The following is a 23,995-nucleotide window of genomic DNA, read 5'->3' as shown; positions in this document are numbered from 1 at the left end:
TACAATACGCCATTTCAATCAAATTAGGGTGCTCTGCGTTGAAAATGTACCGCTTATTTCACGTTTATTCAACTAGCTTCGCAGCAGCTCAACGCAAGGGGCCGCCATGTTGTGACGTCACAGCTGGTCTATGACGACTGCGGTGATTGGCTGCTCACGTACAGCCGTCCAATCACAACACGCGTTGTTCCTCCTCCTCCCTCCCCCGACCCCACGAAACCTCGCGTAAACAACCCGGCGAGAGGGCAGACGGCTAACAGGGGACACGAAATACACCCCGAATAACCTCTCGGGTTATCAAGTGAAGATGAGTAGGATTGCGGGAGTTCTGCGGCGCACGTTTGGAATAGTGCGCGAGCACGTCGGGACAGATACGTCGGGGAATAAATATTACAAAATCCCAGAACAGAAGACATGGACAGGTAAATTAAGCCCATTTGAGCTAACATTAGCTCAGCCGTGGATTCTTTGAGAGTTACAACATTGACCCCTGCAGAAAAATGAAGATAGCAGCGATACAACTTCATTCAGTTTTTGTCTGTCCAAGACAATGGTTGTTTTCACCATAACACACTTAGCCTATTTAACCAGTGGGTTGTATATGTTGCTACGGATACTGTTCTCTGATTATAAAATATACATTTGACAGTAATGTGTTTTGTAATTTGTATGTGCCGCCGCTCCCTTCCTAAAATGTGTTGCCGTAGGTTTGACTTTACCTTTTTGCCCTTTCACCTTTGTTGTACAACCAGCTCGCCACTAGGTGGAGCCACCGCCTCAATGAGAACGTTTCCTTTTAAAGTGTTTTAATGAGATGTTGTTAGAAGTCTCACTGCAGTTACGGTTTCACTCATGTTAGGGAGGGGTACAATGCTGGCAGCTGATGTTGTCACTGGTCCTTCAAAGAGGAAAAGAGTCCTTCCGCTGTTGCAGGGGAAATGATTACTTTGACTGTGATGAGGATTTAGAAGGAGGTCATATATCCCCAGTGAGACATGGCAGCGCTACAGAACATCGTGCTCAAGCCAAGCACTAGAACTGTGTCATCGGGCTAATCCGTGGTGGTGGTGGCATCCTTCACGCCTTCTCTGACTGAGAGAAGGCCAATGGCTCACATTTCACAGATCAAGGTGTTTACAAGAAGAAGCGATGCACTACAACGTGATGCACTAAATGCAGTTCTTCCACGTTTAACTCCTTAGCAGAATCCAGGCCAATCCCATTTCCCCCTCTGTTTACCACCATAGATTATCAGCAGGGGTCCTACCTAGACAATAGGGATCATGTCAGGGGTCATAAGAGCGCAACCTTTTTCTCGCACCAGACAAGACACTCAGTGGACCGGCCATGGTTACTCTTTGGCTGCCTAGTAACTAAGGGTTATGCTTCATGATAGTTACCACAATCGTTATGTCTGTGCAGAGCTCACTATGCCACAGTAATCTGGGAATAATTGTATCCCGCCTCCACATGCCTGTGTTTGTCTCCCTCTCTTGGTGCCACGTTATACAACTTCGATAAAGCTTTGAGGGATCGACCTCTGGCAGGTTGCAAGCCCGGTTTTTATAGAAGTTGACTTTGCGCTTTACCTTTTCTCAGCAGTTTGGCGAGGGAAACTTGCGCCCACCTCGTATTTATAATTCATTACAAGGCTGCTCCTCCACCCCTGGCTGTCAGACTATTCAAATGAGACATCACAGAAGCCCATTTTCTAGCACGCTACAGGCTACCGTATTCACCGCCCAATCACGATGACTGACACTGTGGAGAGGCTAGTTGGCCTGTAGGAGAAGAAAAAAAACCTGTTTCCAAACAAGCACACTCTTAAACGCCAGACAGGCACCAACGCATGGACACTCGCATATACATTCATAATAAACAAATAGAAATATATGGCACACACACATTGTCTTTTCTTTTTTCCCTCCTTTCCTGCCACTCACCCCGTCCAGCCTTGTGGAAATAAAGCAGATGCATTATTCAGTCCATATGTCTTGCTAAAGCGGGCTCTTTTTGATCTTAAACTGATAGGCCATGCGTGGGCTCAGGGCCTTAAGGCATGGACCGCAGGGCTTTCCACTGCAGCACATGAGTAGTGGTTGAAGTAGGTGAGGAGTCTCTCTCTCCCTCTCAGCTCTGCCTACTTCTTCCACTCATTTGTCCATCCCTAGTGTTCAGTCAATCCCTCTCCACCTTTATCCATGCCTTGCTGCTCCCATTTTCTACCTCTCTCACAGTCTGTTTACTTTAGAAAACTGGGGCGTAAGCAATTCCGTGTGTGGTGGGCTATGTATAAGAGGACATTAAGAAAAAGAAAAGCCAGCCGCAACTCGTTGCTTTCTGCGACTCCGTCCCATCTGATCTGATCTGCCCAGATTTCTCCCGAGGTTGACCTCTTTGTTTTCCCCCCAGTTAGTCCTTCCTTCCCTTGCCCCTCCCCGTCACTGCTGCCTCTTGGTTCTCTCTCTTTTTCTTTTCCTCCTTTGAAGCCAGTCCAGTGAAGATTTCTATTCACAACATTAGAATAGTTCAGCAGTGTGGAGGGCTGGGCCCAGCAGAGTGCTTTCTATCCCCCCTCGCCTCAGATGCTGCTGCACATCAAAATGAAAAGGCCCGAGTCTGAAGTACACGCCTAGAGAGGCAGAATGTCTGTCTCTGTCTTTAAGAAAAGGTCCAGCTAAAGAGGCCCACTGTGCGCTTCTGCCCCACAGAGAGAACCATGCTGTAGGCTGTGGAGCTCCAGCGATTGTTGTCTATGGCAGGGCAACAAGAGAAAGCCACTGGCAATCTGGCCACTGGTCTTTAGAAGGTCTTTTGCCTTGGTGTGTTGGCTCCATAGAGCTGAATAGAGAATCTATATTCTTCTCTCTATCTGTGCGCGTCTGTCCCCCAGGCCCGGCTCTGCCTCACGCTGCATGGGGCGCCATGTCATGCTGCCCAGATGAAAGCGGAGCATTCTGCGGATGGGCTCATTCGTCTTCAGCAGTGGGCCCGCAGCTTTGACGCCTGCCTTCCCTTCCTTTATTTAGGAAGAGAGGCGCACTGACATTATCGGCCGCTGCAGGCACATTTGAAAATAATTGCCTGTATGATTGCTATTTTTCTTACCTCTTTGAGGAGGTGAAGCCTTTGTCTTGGAATCAATGGCTGCTCAATACTGGACAGGGGAAAGGCAGTTTCCTTTCATGTGCCGGTGAAAAGGATGTATTTTTAGTGCTATTCATTTTAGCGGTGTGTGCCATGCAGTTTTAATCTATTGGTCCTCTCCTCTGTGTGGAGAATGGAAGGGATTCAGAGGTTCTTCAGAGGTGCGCCACACTGTTGCAGAGAAAAGATGCATTGACTTGTCGTCCTATCGCTATGCCTCTCTCTTTGTCTATTATTTATTTGATTCCCCAGCTCTGTTCTATGAAGTGAAAAACTGAAAAGGCCTCAGTTCTGCTATTTCAGGATGGGTGACTCTGGGGATTGAGGAAGGAGGGATGTGTGTGTGTGTTGTTGTATTAGTGTGTGCATCTGAGGTTGTGTGCATGTGCTTGTGTAACAACTACTTGGTGTGTATGTGTATCTGCTTTGTATTTTAGTTTTTTTTTAAAGGAGGGTGAAGAAAAAAATCAGCGATTGTGTGTTTCCTCTCCACTTCATGCCCAAACACACTTAACACAACAACAGATGGCTGTGTGTCATCAGAGCGTTGATTCAAGCCGCATATTTCCATGGAAAGAGTCACAGCGGAGAGAGGCGAGGGTCCAAATGGCTGTTCATCCTGCCACAAGTCATCCCCAGGGTGTGATGAAGGAAGGTCTATCCTACCGGAGGACACCCAGTCAGTGTTCGCGATGGTACGGCGATGTCCAGAGCCGCCACAGTAAATCACGTTAATTGATCAGCAGCTTTGCAATGCATGGGGTTTAAATGAAGGTTGTTTAATCATTATAAGGAAACCAAGTGGGTTTAGCTCCTCTGGCTTTATAGTGTTTGCCAAGTGTGTGTTTGTATGTGTATGTGGTGGAGCATTATGGAGTGGCTTAACTACTTCATTAAAAAGGCATTTGAAAAGATTGATGCTGAAAATGAGAAACAGGCACATTTATGTCTTATGGTAGAGGATCACAAATGGGCCCAGCTCCAATATCAGTAGTTCAAGCGTCTTGCGGGTCTATTGAAACGCTGCATATCTACAGTAGACCTCCATCTATTTGTCATCTGTCTCACTTTTATTTGAATGCGATCAATCCGATGCGGTTGATGACGCCAACAAATCAATCAGTCTCTCTCTCTCTCTCTCTCTCTCTCTCTCTCTCTCTCTCTCTCTCTCTCTCTCTCTCTCTCTCTCTCTCTCTCTCTCTCTTTCTCTCTCGTCAGATGGCCGGCGAGATGCTTTGACACCTTCGGGCTCCTTGTCCGTCAGAAACTCAGCAAGAAAGACTGACGGACAGACCGACCCAAAGCAGACATCTCCTGGAGCCTGCTGCTGCTTATTCAATTCAGAATATTTTAATAAAGCAGACAGGCAGAGAGAAATAAGTCTAGGAGTAAGGGAGGAGAGATAAGGCCGAGGGAGATTCACGGAGGGTGGGGTATAGAAATTGAGTGACAAAGAACAAGGGGGATACTGACATACGGGGTGAAATTATAGAGCGGGGGAAGAATGGAGAGAGTGAAAGTGAAAGGCGGGTTTCTGGCAGAAAGAGGGTGAAATGAGTGGGTGGTACAGGCAGACAGATAGAGGGGGAGAGAGGGAAGGTGGAGGTAGGTTAATGGAGGAAGAGTGTGGGGGGACTGAAGGTGCAATGGAAGGAAAAGCAAGGGGGTTGGATGAGAGTGATGGAGGTGAATAGAAAGGGGTGGACAGCTTGGTGTATGGACATCACACGTATGGGCCTCAGAGGAGCCAGAGATGAAGGGACACACACACACACACACAACGCTCCACAGCTTCTCAAAGGATGCTGACTTCCTGGCTCGCCATGGTCCTTTTCTATAACCCGCCGGGTTAGGGATGAGACTTCAAGAGGATGGGTGGTCTTAAGTGGAAGTGTCCCTTCCACCCTCAAGTACGCCCGCGTTTAGTTAAAAGTGACACACGGGGGAAATCAAGAGTATTCTTTTCAGCGTGTTATTGCTTTTTATATGAATTATTCTCCTCTGTTTTGCCGTGAGTCGCTCAAACCTCAGCGGGATCGACGGCAACAGGGACAAACAGAATGAGGGCTGAATAAAAAGCCGAACTGCAGCAGCAGCAGCAGCAGCAGCAGCAGCAGGCCTACTTTACGCCTTTAAGCTCCTCCTTTCACCAGAATCGATGCAAAACAACGGCGTGCCTTTTCCCTCTAAACCTCATCCCGCGTCACTAGGTTCAGGGCTAATAGGTAACCATGGTTACAGGCCTCACACATACCCTCCATTTTTTTGAGAGAGAGAATTGGTACCTGGTTGCCCTTGTATCACTGATGCTTATCGGATCACTCCATCTTCATAAAGCTGTCCATTACCATGCAGGTATTGGTCCCCCATCCCTCTCTAGCAGATCGCTCAGCTGGAGAGGAATAAACGAGGCTCCAAGCAGGCTGTCGGGCCTAAAACTCGCTGCTCGTCCACCGCACAGTCCTGAAGACTAAAGCTGCTCTATTCTCTATTGAGAGGGCGAGTCGGAGCAGCAGGAGCTTTCGTCTGCCTTGCAATCTGTTCAGAGACGAGCAAACGGGCCGTTTTTTGTTGTTGTTGCAGGATAGATGTTGGCGTTGATGGCGAGGAGCATGAGTCCAGCAGTTGGATTCGGACGCACAGCGCTCATTCGGTTTTGTTCTTGTTGATGAGTTTTTAGGGCTCTCCATACCCGGATGTTGCCAGTCGAAAGCGTGCTCCCCTGACATCTGCTTTCGTAATCAAAGGCAGGAGTGCGAGAGAGAGAGAGAGAGAGAGAGAGAGAGAGAGAGAGAGAGAGAGAGAGAGAGAGAGAGAGAGAGAGAGAGAGAGAGAGAGAGAGAGAGAGAGAGAGAGAGAGAGAGAGAGAGAGAGAGAGAGAGAGAGAGAGAGAGAGAGAGAGAGAGAAAACAAGGCGCTCCAGAATGACATTGTGGAGGTGAAAAACCTCTCAGGTCGCCCCCAGCAGCACTCACCTGGGAGCCGATGTGTGAAGTCGGGGTTTTTTGTGTGTGTGTGTGTGTTGAAGCAGGTGATGGAGTTTAGCGGGGTGTGTTCAGGGTTCAAAGAGCAACCCTCGGCGCGCATCACGTCTTATTGTAACGAACAGGAAGGATAGGTGTACCGGCTGTCTGATTGGCTCCCGACCCGGCTGCCAAGGCAACCCCTCAGCCATCCCACCTCCTCCCGTTCCCGTTCCCTCGCTCCTCCTCCCCCTGGTTCCGCAGCCGGGCTCACAGATGAGTCGCGCTCAGACAGGTGAGATGGCTCATGAATATTTATGCGGTGGGATTTTATTCCTCCTGCCGCTGGCCCCTCCCCCTCTCCAACGCAGTGCTGCGTTTGTCCTTCACGGTAAGAGGCAGCGTCCTCGCTCCCGTCCCTCAGGTTAATCTGCCTGTGTGTGTGTGTGTGTGTGTGTGTTGTGTGTTGTGTGTTGTGTGTGTGTGTGTGTGTGTGTAAGTAGGTTTCCCCTAGTGAGTGATGAGAAGGCAGACCTGTCACAAGGGGGCCCGCTGAGATCGAGAGCTCCTAACACCTTTCACATCTCTCTCTCTCTCTCTCTCTCTCTCTCTCTCTCTCTCTCTCTCTCTCTGACTCTCTCTCTCTCTCTGAGGCCTGAACTGTGAAGCAGAAAGATATCTTACACCCAATTTGCTGACTGTCTGACGGATCTGAAAGTACAGACAATATGAAGCTAACGCTAAGGATGATATAATTCAGTTACTCATACTTACTGGTTAAATATTGTTAATTATGATTTTTTGGCATTTCTAAAATGTTAGATGGACGGAAGCAAATGTTCAGGGATATAGACTTTTAAATTTAAGAAAACAAACTGATAACTTTGACATTTTGGATATTTTAATTGTAAAAATAAGGATTTTTGTGTTTTTTCCCACCATTTCCCATATATATATATATATATATATATATATATATATATATATATATATATATATATATATATATATATATTGTTGTTGATCAGACTAATTAAGTAATTTTAGAGCATACCTTTGGGCCAAGTAAAAAAGAAAGTTTAATTTGTAATGACAGTAATTGTCGCTGTTGCAGGCAGCGCCCCTGAGCTCAGAACTCACTATGCAAACAGCGTGCCAGGCCAATTCTGTTCTGCTACGTTACTTGAGGAGTAGGCTTATTCGCAGTAAGTGCATTCTCCTATAACCCCAATGTCCACAAGTGAGGTTGTTGCTTCTTATATCTTCCATCTTTCCCATTTGTTTACTAATTATTCCATCCAGCTCATGTGAGACAATGCAATTGGGAAGAAGTGGTTTGTTCCTTTTGAACTTCTGTAGTGTGTTTTGGAGAACGGTACAGTTCATAGCCTTGGCCTGTGTGTGTGTGTGTGTGAGTGTGTGTGTGTGTGTGTGTGTGTGTGTCGTCGTCACCCCCCCTCCCAATCAGACCGACAAGCCTCCTCCCAATGTGTACGTGGTGGGAGGATCAGCCGTGTTTCATGAATATATGTACATACTGTATTTGTTATTTAAATCCGAGCATAAAAGCCGTGGTGGAAGGGGTTTAGTCATGCTGCAAAAGCAACAAGACGAGAGGAGAGCCATGTTGGAGTGTGGCAGCGGTGTGGGGGGGGGTGGAGATGGAGACGGAGGAAAAAGTGTGTGCCTCTCTTTATGCTTATTAGTTAAGCATTAGCTGTAGTTAAGCACATTGCTTGTGGGGACTGTATCATAATTGTACCATTTCCGTCTGTTGCCACCCACGCCAATGCAAATACGGATAGGATTGTTTTTTTTTGTAATTAGCATACCTGTTAAATGTATTTGTGAGTATTGCCTGGAGAACGCCGCCTTTTGTTTGCTGGCAGTTATTTTTGTCCTGCTATCATGGGGTGTTTTTTCGAGGAAAACCGTTTCTCAGAAGAGCTTTTAAGGCATACATGTAAACAAATGTGTGGATCATAGGATGTGTTTTTACATGTCGCTGGGCCAGCTTTGCGAATGAGGTGAGAGGATGCAGTGTTGTTGTTTTTTTTTGACAGACCTGGATATCAGAAAAACGATAAAGCTGCAGAGCTTTGAGCCTGTGAAGCCCTATAGTGACAATCTAGTGGGAGCCAACGCAGAAACCAAAGCAATAGCCTAATTAGCTGACCTGATTACTATATAGGCTGGATAAAGTATGGAAAGGAATCGTGCTCATGCGGCGTAATTACAGCGCAGCACATGCAGGAAAAAGACTCTTTTTTTTTTGTCTTCACTGGGGAAGAAAACAGACCAACTTTTGCAAGCAAGCGCGGCCTCCCACACCCACACTTAGCCATTTGAGTGCCATCATTCATGCATCCCTGTGCCGTAGCGATCCGTTATGGCTGAAGTAAACATTAAGGCCATCAGTCTGCCGTGTGCATGGAGGTGGTTGCCTCCATTTGTCCGTGTCCAGTCAGCTGCGGAGAAACGGTGATGGAATCCTGACAGATTGTCTGTGTTTTGGAGCGTGTTGTTTTCCTTGCCCATCCATTTCTCTTCTCCCAGCCATGTTTGCCATGCATCATCACTCTCTCGCTCTCCCTCCATCCCTCCCTCTCTCCCTCCTTCTACCTCCTCCTTCCTTGCCTCATCATTTCTTAGAGGTATGGGAGCGATACACGGACATCCGGCTACCTGCAAGGAGAAACTATGGAAACACTTTTTTATAAGAGAACACTGTCTAAAGCGCCGCACAAAGACACAGCGCAACTCTTTTTAATTCTCTCGCTCCCCCCTTGTTCCGTCTTTATCTCTCTCCATTGTCCCCCCAGCTCCGTCCCATCTACCTCCGTCTCCATGTCATTGTGCGCCAGCCAAACTTGTCTAATCAGCAGATTCGACCAAAAATAATTGGCGGTGGCCTTGCTGCTAGCGAGCGTCGTGCTGTATACAGATAGGGAGAGGAGCACTTAATATTCCATGCGGCTCGTGCCTCTCCTGTTCCCTGTGATATCTGACCTCTTTTGTCTCCGGCTCGGCTTGATGTTGATTTTGGAGGGCATTGTTAGCCGGAGCGCCGCGATTGGAAGAGCCCGTGAGTGAGGGGGGCTGTGGTTGGTTGGGTTAAAGGGAGGCTGATTTGCATAAAGGCTTAGCCCAGATTTGGAGCCACTCAGCGAGATCTGAGGAGAAGGGCCCGAGGGCCGCGAGGTAATCATCCATGGCCTGTCACAGTGCTGTCATCCCTCTGTGTATTTGCGTGTCTGTGCGTCTGTCTGCATCTCGCGTGTCTGTGCGAGCAGGAGACCGAGAGCATTGTGCCCGCGCCTCTTTGTGTTTGTTTGTATCCCCTTTTGCGTTTCGTATGCATCGCTGTTGAGCATCTCTTGCTCGCTCTCGCTGTCTTTTTCTCTACTTTTTTTCAGTTTTTGTGTGCGTGTGTGTGTGTGTGGTTTTCCAGGCAGGCACGTCCGTGCCAAGCGGATGATCGAGGCAGCCAATCCTAACGAATATGAGTATATAGAGGGCAGCATACCGATGGAGTGGGACGGTAAGTCTGGACCACAGCGTCACTGTCACGTGTTTACCCATTACTAACACGGATGCATGTTAACAAGAGAGCGGCCCGGCACAAATACATGGAATAACTAATTCATGGCTGCATCTTTTGGGGCCTAGGCTAATCCATTGATTTTTTTTTTTTTTTTTTTTTTGGAGCGTTTCTTACTGCGAGATGGGGGTGGGGAAAAGCGTATTCATGAGTTTATCAAAGACGCCTTCTGCTGCTGTTATACAACCGTATCATAAAAAATAGTGTTTCAAATTTCTTACAACTGGATACAAACTGTTCCCTCTGTCTCAGACGGGCTTTATCCACCTTAAACCCCTCATCCTGCTTCGCCCCATCCCTCATGCATTTTCATCAGGATGCAAATAAGAAAGGGATAAAAGAGGGCCCAGAATCCCTGCGCTAGCTGGAGGAAGAGTTAGAAAATCTCTCTCTCTCGCTCCCTTTAACCTGCTCTGCTGTGTAGCCAGCTCAGCCAAAATAGAGCTCCTTAAAAAGGATAAAAAAAAAGAAGACAGACAGACAGACACAGTTTTACTCAGGAGGAGAAAGAAGGACAGAGCTACTGATGGAGAATGACAGAGTGTGTACTTTCAAATCCAAAGATCAGAGTCGATTCACACTGTCTCTTCTGAGACGCGGCGCTCAGTGGCCTCGCTCTGCCTCTACTAAAGCAGCACCGGCGTGTTGAGTTTACCGTGTGTATAACTGTTACCATTCTGCATGTTTCCCTGTGGTTCACTAAGTGAAATGAAACAAAAACAAAGTGAAAACCCTGGATGCATCCCCCCCAACTAGCTTGGTTTGGCACCGCGCTACTGTAGTAGTGCCCTGAAACTCCAGTGATGCTGGAGCTGCAGCCTTCAAATATGACTGCAGGTTTTGTTTGTGCAGCGTATGTTTGTGTGGGTGTTCTCACTCTTCTTTTCCTCCTCCTCCTCCTCTCCAGCTTGGATCCGAGGCAGACGGAAGGAGCCCCCCTCCGATAAGGTACGTCTCCCCTCAGCCGCCCCGCTGTGCTGATGGTTGGACTCTGGGGGGCTGGTTCCAAGGGAAGGGAAAGAAGCAAGAGAAGGCTTTGATTTGTTTTATCTTACCGTTTCGAACTGAATCCGGGAACTTTAGGGGACAGGTGTTAAAATAAACAGCAGCTGAAGTGCATTGATGGCGAGGCGGAGAGCAAAGACAGCCTCTGAACAAGGAGCTCGCTGACACCATGTCCTAGTTTACTTTCTTTTTTTGCAGCAGCAAAAAGCCTGCATCTCGGCTTTTTTTGTGTTTTATTTCTGGCAGTCTCCAAGATGGGAATGGTGAAGGAGTGCAGTTTTTTTCTCCTTCTTCTTCTCCTTGTGTACCTCTCACTGGGTTTATTGCTCTTTAAATGCGAGAATGCTGGAAATTATTTGGCCGGCGAAATGTGGGTCTATAGGAAATCCCTTGGAAGGCCAATACCCAGGCACTCCTTCTATCTGTCTGTCCTCTCTCCCTGCCAGTGGCCAATGCCATCCCCTGCCTCTATTGCCAGAACATTCTCTTCCAATTTTCTGCCTTGCGTCTGCCCAATAGCTGCCACCGACAGCTGGACAGTGTTGATGTGGCCAAGGCTTCACTCCCAGCACATTACCCTACCCCTTGTCACGCTCCCTCTCTTCCCGGTCCAAGCCGACATAAATTGATTGGATTAAATCCTGTCATTAACAGGCTGGAAAAGCAGCTCAGTATGTTTGTCTCCCTCCCCAAAGCGGGGCTTTTTGGCCACGGCTCTCCCCTCTCTTTTCCAGTCCTTCAGTTCTGCCAGAACACAACAGCATTATGCCCAGTCCTCCCTTCCTTTTTGGCTTTTCATGCTAGGGAGAGGCTCACATCACTGGACACTAGCTGTGGCTCAAGTGGGTAACTATTCCGCCGATGAACTACAGCATGTTCGGCTTCTAAATGTTTCCATGAGCTGGAATTTCTGTTTTTATTGCGAAGGCCTCCTGGCGCGTTGGTTTACCGATCCGATCCAAGCACTACATTTTCAACCAGTGTAGTTTAACCGAACACGCTGGGGCCTTTTCTGAGTAAATACCTCTTACTTGACGGACACGCATTTGTCCCTGGAAGCTGTCTCGGTGCAACTTCGTGACTCTTAGGTAGTTGATTAAGGAGGGAAAAGACAGTTTGGAGGTTCCAATAAGTGATCATGTAGTCACACTCCGGTCTCTCAAATCACAGACTACAACATGTCATATCTGACTATCTGCAAGAATTCAGATCCCTCAAAAAAAAACAAGGCTTTAGAAAGCCTTGAATTTGTTTACAGAGGTCTTGAATATCTTTTCTTGCCTGTTGTTGACAGTAACAATAGTTTAAAATGTTTTAGCATATGGTTGCGGGCTGTTGGGAGGCTGTATATGTGTATGAACTACAGGTGGGTTAGTTGTGACAGTGGATCGCATGAGCAGGGAGAGGAGTTTCAGTCACTGGCATCAAATCTGGAGCAAACACAGCAGTGGGTGGAACGCTCATCGATTTTCATAATGCACAAGTGTTGATTTCAGCAAAAACTTAAATCAATGCATTTTAATCGGTTAATCAATCCTCTGCCGCTTATCTGGGTCCAGGTCATGTAAACTGATTCTATCACGAGGAATTATTGTTAAATAACTGGGAAGTGCCGACAGAAAATATGCCATGAATGTCAATAACTTCACATACTTAATAAATAATTCTAGGCCACACCATCCCTACTGGTTTTCCATCATTCTTTGACAGGTGTGGCCATGAAAAGAATTATTAAATGGCATTCTGTGATAGATTAAATTTAATTTGTTTACCGCTGCAGAAGCCTTGAATATGCATGTACAGTATGTCCACCTGTGTGTTTTTTTTTTTATAGGAGCTGCTGAACAACGAGTCTTACAGGCAGAACATCAAACTGAAGGTCAAGGAGGTGGAGGAGAAGGATCTGGCCCTACAAGCTAAGGAGTATGAGGACGGTCTGGTGGCGACTCTTCCAAATACCGCGGCAAAGGGCCACGCATCCACCGCCAGCTTCGGCAAGCAGGAGATCAGCGAAGACCCCACCAGCACTGCAAACACGTTCCAGCCCGGCTCCTGGATACCCAAGAAATAGACTGAGACCTCCACGTACACCGCTGTGATATTTTATACAATTCAATAGAAAAACCCTGCAATAAATACTTCCCATGTGAAACTGAAATTCACTTTTGGTTGAGAAACTATAACTTCTGAAATGACCAGTTTTATCAACTCCTCTTTGTTTCACAAGGGAGGAAGTATTTATTTCAAGGCTGTTTTATTGGCCTGTACTACATAAAACGCGTTTCCATTTTTCTAGTCCCGCTTTGTATATTGTATATACACAAGACATGAAGCATCGCTCATCTTGAAGCTGACTGCAAGTGACCACAACTGAAATGGTCGTACTTCCCTTAGTCATGGAGTTCACCAACTGCTGTATCATGTTTAAGGGATATCGTCAATTTTCCAATAAATTGTGACTATTCTAATTCAATGGCTATTTACTCCTTACCAGTAAACTTAAAGTGGAAGAGATCCCACATATTCAGCTATGACCAGACAAATTGTGCAGTTGCCTTAAATATCCCTGTGAGCAACATTTGACATTATAGGGATGAAAAGCATTACTTGTTGAGGGAGCACGTGGAAAAGCACATGTTTAATCCTGTGGGAACAACATTGATAAGATCACTGTTAACTCTAAAATCAGCTGAGGCCATGAAACCGTGCTTGCATTAAATACTGTGTTAATGTTTCCGTTTGTCATGGAGGTGGCGGCGTTGCAGCATATTGATCCCCGGTAAGAAGTCCTTTCACTTGCGATCAGAGCGCATGTTTGCCAGAGTTGCTGAAGAAAGTTCAGCAGGGCTAAAGAAAATAAATAAAAGCAGCATAAACTAGGATCCTGGAGATGAAAACAATGGTCTCCCAACTCAATATGATTGTTTAAATCCTCTGACTGAACCCAGGGAGAAATATGAAGAAATGTGTGCAGGTCCATCTGTCTGCGTAACACTGCTTCTTCGCAATCACAGTACCTATAAAAGCATCCATCTCACTGGACTTCTTCATGTTTTAATTTAAATTGAGTCACAGTGAATGTGATTTGTTTTTAATAAAACAATAATAAATATCACCAAATTGAACACATATTTGGAAATACATCTAAAATTGACAGTATATAAAAATAATATACAAACTAATTGTCTGAATTACAAAATACAATCCTAGTTCTCTCCTTTCAAGTCTATATTTACTAAAAGGCCCATTTGGAAGCAAGTTGGGTCTTTTACAGCTGTTACATAAATGAATAACCAGAAGTGAGTATTTAACCTAAATTCACTTCTCACTGGAAAGTTCTTGTAACTTATGCTGCTTCTAAAGACAACTGGCTCTAAATTGATAATTTGATAGCCGTCTTTTCTGACCACCAGTCGATAAAAGGCCATTTAAATGCACTCTGTTCAATATAAATAAACATGGGGGGGGTGAATACTTTTAATTCCACGGAGTTCAAAGCACTTGAGATATATTTTTTCTCCCCTAGTCCAATATTAAATCCACAAAGAGGAAATTCGATTTTCTTATCAACCATGAAAACTTTATTGATTAAAAAGTTGTATTTGGGATATTTTTGGGAAAGATTCCAGTATGCTCTTAATATCGTTAATTCAACAGAACATGGACGCTAAAAATGGAATGCAAGGTGTTGCAACAGCTACACAATATCAGTGGATTTCTGTACAACAACATCATACAGATGACCACTGTGCTCTTGCTGACCAAAGTCCCAATGAAACGAGCCTCCTTCGGGCAGTACTGTCCGTCTCAGCACTGTTAGGCCTGCGGGGCCAGACTCCTACCCTGGATATGAGGCGTAGTGGCCCAGTGCTGACAGCAGTGCTGGGACAACGAAGGGCACTGTGTCATTATTGGAATAAGGAGGACTGTGAGCGTGGTGGTTGCTCCTCCTTTTTTTGTATGCCCTCATTCTACCCACAGGCTTAGTCTTTCTTGGTCCTCTTGGCCTTGGCTATGTTTTCTTGACGTTTCTGCTTTTTCTTCTGCTCCTTGTCACGTGCCTCAATCATCTTGGCCAGTTTCCAGGACAGCAGTGCACTGGCAATGAAGAGAGGCGTGAGAGCCAGTATGACAGTGGTGAGGAAACCGTAGGGGTCTTTGGCAGCCCATTCCACCACATACTCCGCCCATGCCCGAACGTCAATCATCCTGGTCAGCAACAACGAGGCTTAACCAAACCTGAGAAAGGGCACCAGTGGAGAAAGCGGTGAATAATCACAGCAGAATGATAAAACAACATATTTATAACAATAACAAAAAGGTTATTGGTTTTTGATTGTTGGTTGCACACAAAAAGAAAAAGCTCCACTGGGTTCTCTACAACTGTGGTAAGTCCTAGCCTTAAACTAAATATACAACCTGCCTGGTTAATCAGCAAATTAAATACTTCTCAAATTGATGCAAGAAGGGAAAAAAAAGTGGCTAATAGTTCAGGCACATACCACATGACCACAATATTTCATAGCCCTCTCACCACATATTTCTTGTCCAACTCTTTATTGTCTTTTAAAATACACCCAGAGATAGTAATGAAATATCACCAATACCTATTGGTTCAATAATCATGTATGGTATTCTACTACATTTCCTGTTTTGAGTCAAACTATTTGGTAAAACAACTTAGGTGATGCTCATCAAAGTGGGCTGCATGGCCATTGGGAGTTTAACATAAGTATTAAAATAGTGTATATTTACTAGTAATTCAGGTCATAAAATATCCAGTACTGGCAATTGGACTCAACGTAATCACAGAGTATTTTTAAAATGTTTTTCGTTCATGAAACATAATGGAAATTTAAAACGTAAAAAAAAAGCATGTTCACGGTACATGTTGGTAACGTTCAGGTTACTGCATACGAAACTGACAAACACACACCTGACTTAGTCACTTTACAATACTGACCACATTGAAATTATGGATATTGAATAAATGTCCAGCGCTGTATAGTCACAAAGAAATAGCAGCTGGCCCTAAGTGGTAAACAACGTTAGCTAGCTAGCTAGCTAGCTAGCTATACCGTTAGCTAATTCCCAATTAACTCACTGAGCTCAACACAGGAAGCTCACGTTACATTTAGCGACATGTTTTCTCGCCATGGGACACCTTCACCACAATCTTACCGACTGGCATCCCTGTTGTGACGAGTCAAATCCTCGCGATGGTCGTGTAAAGCGATGTATCGTGGGTCATTGCTACTTGTTGAGCGCTCCGACTTAACGCTAACAGTCCCTCGTAAATCGATAATGACCGACCGGCTAACGAGCGTCAGCCCGAGTTTAAGCTAGCGTCAGTTAGCTTCGTTCTGATAACCGTAACTAACTATTTACTTATACAAACAGGATGATATGACAAATCCACAACGTTCTACCACTAGGGAACATATACATATATGAGCTGAAGATGATATAACGGTAGTTGCATGTGTACTAACGTTAGCCCAGCTAGCTAACCCCCACCAATCCCTAACGGCCTAACTTTAGGGGCGAGAGCACTGACGTCCGGCTAAAGGCGGAACAAAAACGACGAGACAAGGACTCTATACATTTCACATTCAAGTGATGATGAAAACGAACAAAAAATGTTTTTTTTATACTTACCAATGTGCAGAGATGCTGTTTATATCCACGATAATAAGTACCAGCCTCCTCCCTGTTCCGGGAAGCGTAACGTTGGCTGACGTAGTACCGCGTGTGATTGGATATGACGTATTTCTGGGGGATGATGGGACTTGGAGTCCTTTAGGCTTAGAAAATGGATTTATTGATTATCAAAATTATATACAAATGTATACAATACATACAAATTAAGCAGTAGTTATTGTGCTATTACTGACGCACACCTATTCCATACAAAGTAGGTCCCTGTACAGTGTTATAGAAGAATGAATGGAAGCAGCAGGATGGTCATAACACATTTATATTGTTGTGGTTGTTCTTTCATTCTTAAACCATTTTAGGATCATGAATAGGTGGCACGATGTGAATAACTGTAAATAACTTTGCAAGGTTGAGCCTTACTCTGAATTACTGTGAAATCAAAGCATGTGCGATTGTTTTATTTATCTAAGGTGCAGAATGTAATATGTGAACGTGAAAAGAAGTAAAATGTTGTGTTTTTGTGAGGAATGAACATGTTGGATATTTGAAAGTTTTGAAAGCAGACTTCAGAGGGTTGCTGATTCTCTGTAAAAGTGTGGATCGCTCTCTTGTCTGCCAGTGTTCCCTACAGAAAGAATGTGAATGTGTGTGTGTGTGTGTGTGTGTGTGTGTGTATGTGTGTGTGTGTGTGTGTGTGTGTGTGTGTGTGTGTGTTTCCCATCATGAACATCCTGCCAAACAACGTCTGCTGGACAGGGATTATTGTAAAATATTGGATATAGATTAACAATACAAAACAAAATGTGGTTGACTCTGATACTAGACATAGAATCAGATCAACTAGCTGTTGAAACTTTTGGTAATGTGTGGAACTGCTCTGTCTGAAGAATAAAGCAAATGAAAAAGCAATAGATGTGTCAACAAAAAAAATGAAAGGCAAAAGGCTCCATTGGCCCTCTGGGAAAGATGGCTAACATAACAAAAACGGACCTGCTGGCTTTGTGAACTTCCTGTGGGGAAGTATTGAAACCAAATCAGGTTAGGCCACATCTGCTCTGTCCATACAGCATGGATCACTTTCAGAACAGTTCAAAGGCCAGCCTTTTAGACCTACTCACAGTGGAAGGAGAGGGGCAGCTGCGAACACATGCAGAGGACAAACACATTGCGAACACACTTTCTGGTTTGCCAGCATAGTTTTGGTCACGTTTTTATAGACAATCTAAAAACACATCTCCGATCTGGTGGTTTTCTGTTATATGCTTATAATCATTAGCTTCTGTTACATGTCTCACGAGGCAGGGAGAGCCCAGGGGGTGGGCAATGCAGCCGCACCCTAAACCCAATGACTATTTTTCTCCGCAGAAGTGGGCCCCCTTTTCATGACGCAGCTATTCAACTAGCATTAACAACAGACAGGAAGTAGGACCATAAAATGACTGCACCACAATAGTAAACCAGCTCCTAGTGGTGTGTGTCATAATGATTACAAGAAAATCCACAAGTCTGGCCAGACATTGTGGAATTTCCAACATCCTTTGAATCTTTTTTTCTTCTTTTTTTCTACTGATAGACTCAACTACTGGAGTAAGTGTAGAGCAGAAGGCATGCCTTTTCAGTTTAAAATGATATTGTGCTGATCCCAAGATAATCCATGACGACATCACCAGGATTCTTTGCATTTATATAAATCTCCATGTGTACAGATCAGTGGAGTGCTCCTTTAAAGTTAGGATGATCAGTATGTGTGTGTGTGTGTGTGTGTGTGTGTGTGTGTGTGTGTGTGTGAGAGAGAGTGTGTGTTTGTAAAAGAGAGAGAGAGAGAGCTTGTTTTTCAGATGGTGCTAGTGAGTGATTGTCCACAGGCTGCAGCATATAGTAAACTGACCAAAATGACTGATTAGTGGCTCCAGAGGACAAGCATGTCCAGCTCCATATCTGTATGTTCCTCCTCCCACGCCCTCTCTGTCTCTGACAGCTGAGAGTCCTTTGGACTTAAGCCTTAAAAACAACCATCACGTTGTTTTTGAAGAAGCTAGAGCCCGGGGTGGTAGCACAGGCTCCAAAGGAAAAAAAAGTCAGTTTTCTTGCCCCCTTTTACCCCTGTGGGAAACTGCTAGACCGCCCCTGGATTAAGTCCCCGCCTTTAAACTCAAATAAGAAGGAAACTTCAAACGCCGTCGGCCGCCGGGGCTCCGCCCTCGCGCTCCCGAACGGCTTCACAAAGGATTTGCCGACGTTCGGGAATTCCGCCTCCAGTTCCTTTTATAGCGCCACTCGTGCGCTGGCAGCGCTCCAGGATCCCGCCCATCCCGGTTACTTTGACAACACAAAGGACTTCACGGAACTCGCAAGCACCGCCCCCCTTTCCAAATAAGGGCAGCCTCTCCATGTACGGCAAACAATCGGTGCGAGATTGCCCTTTTCTCTTCCTTATCCCGTTTATATGATCGGAGAGGAACTGCGCTTCAGGTTGGAAGCGGTGCGATCATGGCCGAGCGAGTCCAGCAGCCCCCAGCCAAGCGGCTCTGCTGCAGGCCCGGCTACAACCCGGCGTGCAGGCAGGGGCAGCGGGCTGGAGGAGTCCTGTGTGGCGGCGCAGGGTCCGCTCCGGGAGGGTCGGGGAACGGAAAAACGCACAACCCAGAGTCGTTGCTCGACATCGCGGCGCGCAGAGTCGCGGAGAAGTGGCCGTTCCAGAGGGTGGAGGAGCGGTTCGAGAGGATCCCGGAACCCGTCCAGCGGAGGATCGTATACTGGTCATTCCCGAGAAGCGAAAAGGAGATCTGTATGTACTCTTCTTTCAACGCCGGAGGAGAAGAAAGTGGAACTAGCGGGGACAATAATGACGAGACCCAGCTGCCTTTCCTACGGGGTGTCACTCTGCTGGAGGGTGGCTGGGTGGACAACGTATTGCAAGTCGGTGAGTGGACATTACCGTTACAGAAATGCAGGAAAACAGCCGACAATAAACAAAACATCTAACTCGCGCTGTTTGCCCTTTTTCCACGGAGCCATGCCATACTTTTAAAGGGCTTGTGGTGGCCTCATAGCCCGGTGTATTATAAACAATGCAGGGTATTTCCACGCCAGTCTATGGCTGTGTGAGAATAGCCTATTTTCAGATAAGCCCGTAATAGTAGCCCACTTCTCCCTGTTTTCGCCTACTGAGCTGCGCGCATTGAATTGCCCAGAGCCATCCCAATTGGAAGCTTAGCACTTTGTTCCTATTTTTATGTCTTTCCAGCTCTCCATGCCCCCACCAATGGGTACGCAGACAAAAGCCCCCTATATCTTTTCACCGCTGGCTAAATAGACGATATTTAGAAAGGGTGGGAGGGGACGGTGATTTAAAGCCACAGTGCTTCTATTTTGTTTGCCAAACACCTTTTGTGAGACCGACTGGAGCTTCTCTTGTTTTCCTCCAAATATTCAGTCCAAGCCCAGGCTACATGCAGCTGGTAAAGGCGAAGATACATTTTTCTTCTTCTTCTTCTTTCTGTCTGCTGCATTATTTCTTTGGTAAAGCTCGGAGTAAACAGAGAGTGCTGGAGGCTCAGCAACCCCCCTGCCTCCCTGCCTGCCTGCCTGCCTGCCTTCCTCCCTGCCTGGCTGGCTGCCTTTGCCAGAGCCACAATATTCCACTGCAATCGTCAGTGCAATAGACTCAGCTGTCAATCCGTCTCCCCACCCTTGGAAACGGTTCAGGATTCTAATCCCATTACCCTCCCCAGTTCATCTGAATCTTAATGCATTCTGCAAACAAGATTTTATGCATGATCTTCTTCCTCCCTCCCTCCCTTCCCCTATCTATCTCTCCCTTGCTCCCTCTCGCTCTCTTTCTCTCTCCCTCTCTCTCACTTCTTGGCTTACTATCCCTCCAAAGAATCCGTGTGGAGATGGCTTCAGCTCTTGTGGGCTCAGAGAATGTGCAGTGCACAATAGTAGCCATGGAGCAGGCAGACAGGCAGGCAGCTCTCCCTCCCTCTCTGGCCTGTTTACCAGATTCCCCAGCATTAGACTCATTTATGTGCTCACTCTCTTTTTGGGGGGCTTCGGGGGAAGCTGAACACTCAGCACAGGGTGATATAGTGTATGGTGGAGTTTCGTGTAAGTGTGTGTGTGTGTGCGTGTGATTTGAAGAATAGTCCGGAATGGTGACAAAGAGGGGAATGGGGTCATTTTCTTTGGCCATGCGTTTGTTTTTGTGTGTGTGAGAGAGAGAGAGAGAGAGAGAGGGAGAGGGGGGAAAGATTATGCGTGGGGGTTTGATAAACACAGAGGGGGGATTGTGCATGCATCTGTGTGTGCATGTGTGTGTCTTCGCCTGCACGGGCTGTCAGTCTCATCCTGCATGCTCACAGAGAGAGAGGGAGGATGACAGGCAAGTACACAGCAGGAGGAGGGCATGTTGTGCTGATTGCAATTTTTGGCCCAGAATTTTTTTTTCTTCTTCTTTTTCTTTTCGGGGCTGGGGAAAAATAAAGCCAAGGAAGAAGAAAATGATAAATAAAAGATGTAATCTACTCCAGGGGACAGGCAGCCACTGGAGGATGAGGGCTTAAAAGCAGGGCAGCATGGGAGGGGGGCTGTCAGCCACATCACACACCACATGTATTGGCCCATCAAACACATACAGTGGGTCTGGCCTGGGAAAAAAAAATAAAAGTGCAGGGTGGTTGTGAGGGGGTGTTTGTGTGTGCACACAAGCGTGCATTGGCTTTGTGTGGCTTCTAGTGTGTGTGTGTGTGTGTGTATGTGTGTGTGCATGCTGTCAGTGGGATGGGATTCAGTGTTGATGATGAAAGACAGTAGAGCAATAGAATAGATGCAGAGGTTATTGTGTATGGGGGGGGGGAGCTAATATACTTGAATGGATCTGCTGTCACTGTATTCCTTTCCTCCCCCTCTCAGCTTCTCCACCTCCCTCTCTCCCAAGTGAGCATCTATAAAACTCTCCATATTTACTCCCCTAAGGCCAACTACCAGCCCCCAGTCTCCTGTGATTATTTATCTTTTTCTCAAAGACATTAATCACACGCTTTTTCCTTTTTTCACTCGATCTCTTCCCATATATCAGTGCTGCAAAGGGAACGGATGGAGGGGTGCTAGTGGTGGTGGCGTTTAAGGGGAAGAGCAATAGATTGGGTGATATCAAGAAAAAAAGGGGAAGCCTGGAGGGAAAAAGTGGGTGGAAAATGCAAAAGAGGAGAGAGGCATTGAAATGGTGATTGCAAGAGAAGGGGATGTCTGAAAGTAAAGAATGAAGCGCAGAGAATGGGAGAGAGTGAGATGGATGGGTTGTTCGTTCTCCCATGCGAGCTCATCTGTTCCGATGCAAGCCTTTGAGATAAATATTCATATATGAATGCAAGTGTTATCTAGCAGTCCGCTGCTCCTCCTGTTACAGCAGTGTTATAACAAACCCCAGCTCCGGCCCTCTTGCACTCCTTTGCTGTCGAATCAGTGATGAATTTGTCAGCTCCTGAGCAGATAGCAGAACACATACCTCACCTCAACCTGTGTGAAAAGGCCCTGTGTGTGTGTGCGTGTGATAACACATGTAAGAACTGCAGATGAACGTAATGAAACATGTATATAGGCCCGTCTGTCTTGAAAATGACACTGTCATCAGCAGATCACGGGAATATCAATAAATCTCACCAGTGGGTGGGCCAACTTTTCTTCGGCGCGTCCAGTCGGGCTTTGACTAGAAAACTTCCAGAGCTCGCCTGCTCTGATCACAGCATCTGTTCTCCGGCCCCCTTGTGTAATTTCGACTCGGCAGCTCATCACGCTGAAAGGAAGGCTAGTATTATGGTGCCCCGTCCTCTAATTATAGAATCCTAATCCTATGGCTCTAACATGGCATGACAAAGCATGTTTGCACTTCATTACCCTCCTTCCTGTTTTAGTCCTCCAGTCTGGGTCAAGTTCATCCCCCCTCTTCTCATTCATGGACGACATGTCCTGCTCCCCCCCCTTTTGGCCTCTTGTCCCCCATGTTTCTTACTCCCACTCTCTCTATCTGCCTTCAGGGCTTTGTGCCAGGAGGTAAATAAACCATAACCCCCCCACCACCACCACACACACACACACACAACCTCACTCTCACTATCCTCTTACCGTAAGCCCTGTGTCCCTATGGAGTGACTTACTGATGCCTGGCATATGTCGCTCTCTTCAATGTCATTAACGTGAGCTACATGCTACAGCCTATTTATCCAGCTCCCCTTGTTAGGCTAATTATTCACATGAAGCTACATGTCATTTTATCATGATGCTGCCCCAAATCTGAGGGACGATGTTGTTGAAGGCTGTTTTTTAAATCTGACCAGAATGAAAGCAGATATGCACATATCCTCGCCTATTTTGGTGGATTTTCCATGGCGGAGTTGTTGGACTGGATGGCCGACATTATTTTGTCGTTCCACTGCTTAAAATACCACTGAATGTCCATAGCAGTCGTGCCCGTTTGAGTGTGAATGTCATCCTCCTCTGCTCCACCTATTTCGGAGACCACTCTGTGTGTGTTGGTGCTGGACTCCCGCACGCTCATAACTCAGGTTAATTTGTTCACGCTCGGGAGAATCTTAATTGGGTTTCTGCGTCATCTACTCTCAATCTCACCCTCTTTTTTTTCTCATGATATCAATGAAACTTTGAAATAACAACCAGGGCTGGTGGTTCCCTGCTTTTTAGCCTGTTCCTTTTTTTTCTTCTTCTCTTTAATAACACAGATTTTGAATACCCTAACACAGTAAAAAGCCTGCTTGAGGAGCCATATGTCATTTCCTGTTGACTTAAATACATGTGTGCTTAGCATTCAGGCGGAACCGTGGCAATATCAGACATAATTCACAACAATACAACACACCGGCTCAGACAACACCCTCAAAACCAAAAGGGCTGATAAAACAACAAAGAATATTTGCACACACTCGTAGGTTATTGTTTGTGTGACAAAAGCGCTGAGCCAAATGCCGAGGAGAAATCTTCACCACTTACAAAGGTGCTGTGGCATCAAGCATGTTTGTGCAAGAGCACTCTCATGCACAAACGCACACACACATTTTTGCACTTCTTTTTCATAAGGTTTTTCAAAGGGCTTCTTGAGGACCAACCTCAACATTTCAAGCATTTCGTCTGCGAGAGGTGCAGAATTTAAGATGCCGAACGTAAATCTTGCACGAGCACGTCGTCTGTGAGGCGCTATCAGGCTTTGGGTTTTCTTTGGGTGGGTGAGGGCTCATAGTTTTTGTTTGTGTGTGTGGGCTGTTTCTTTTCATGTGGTCGGAACTGGTTTTATTTTCCTGTTTTTTCGGGAAAATCCTTTATCTTTTTACAATGCCAGTCGAGATTGAGCCCACTTGCCTTCCACCAGAGACGGGGGAGAGACAGAACACATGTGCTGTTTAACTGTGTGAAACCAATACGTTGTAAAGAGGCAGGACTGAGACGCTGACACAGTATGTGAGATTTGAGATTTTTGATAGTCATTCCCGCGAAAAAAACACAAAACCTGTTTGATGTTATTTCAAAATGATAAGCTGCAGGAGCAGTTCTTTTTCTAGGAATCAGGCGAGGGGAAACCTTGAAGTCGGCTAATCAGGTGCCGTTT

At 46.0% G+C, this 23,995-nt stretch overlaps 3 protein-coding genes across 3 annotated transcripts in view; 2 read left to right on the top strand and 1 right to left on the bottom strand.

The window, feature by feature from the left end:
- Positions 1–270: 270 nt before the first annotated feature.
- On the top strand, positions 271–13,168 carry ndufaf2 (NADH:ubiquinone oxidoreductase complex assembly factor 2). Its single transcript, XM_079222678.1, has 4 exons — positions 271–422; positions 9,562–9,651; positions 10,619–10,659; positions 12,551–13,168. Exons 1-4 carry the CDS (start codon positions 308–310, stop codon positions 12,785–12,787), a joined length of 483 nt encoding a protein of 160 aa, XP_079078804.1. The 5' UTR covers positions 271–307; the 3' UTR covers positions 12,788–13,168.
- Positions 13,169–14,106: 938 nt separating this feature from the next.
- Positions 14,107–16,460, bottom strand: smim15 (small integral membrane protein 15). The gene is made up of 2 exons (XM_079221666.1): positions 16,375–16,460; positions 14,107–14,955 (listed from the first exon to the last, which is right to left on the bottom strand). Exon 2 carries the CDS (start codon positions 14,922–14,924, stop codon positions 14,700–14,702), a length of 225 nt encoding a protein of 74 aa, XP_079077792.1. The 5' UTR covers positions 14,925–14,955; positions 16,375–16,460; the 3' UTR covers positions 14,107–14,699.
- Positions 16,461–18,864: 2,404 nt separating this feature from the next.
- The window catches only part of LOC306739913 (zinc finger SWIM domain-containing protein 6-like), a gene marked incomplete at both ends in the record, with an annotated part of 42,672 nt that continues 37,541 nt past the window's right edge, over positions 18,865–23,995 (top strand). The window contains 1 exon segment of the mRNA XM_079222000.1: positions 18,865–19,297. Coding sequence (XP_079078126.1) covers positions 18,865–19,297 — 433 coding nt within the window.

The sequence above is a fragment of the Taurulus bubalis genome (assembly GCF_910589615.1).
Source record: "Taurulus bubalis genome assembly, chromosome: 8".
Classification (NCBI taxonomy): domain Eukaryota; kingdom Metazoa; phylum Chordata; class Actinopteri; order Perciformes; family Cottidae; genus Taurulus; species Taurulus bubalis.
Note: the sequence above shows the minus strand (reverse complement) of the source record. Positions and strands in the feature narration are given on the sequence as shown.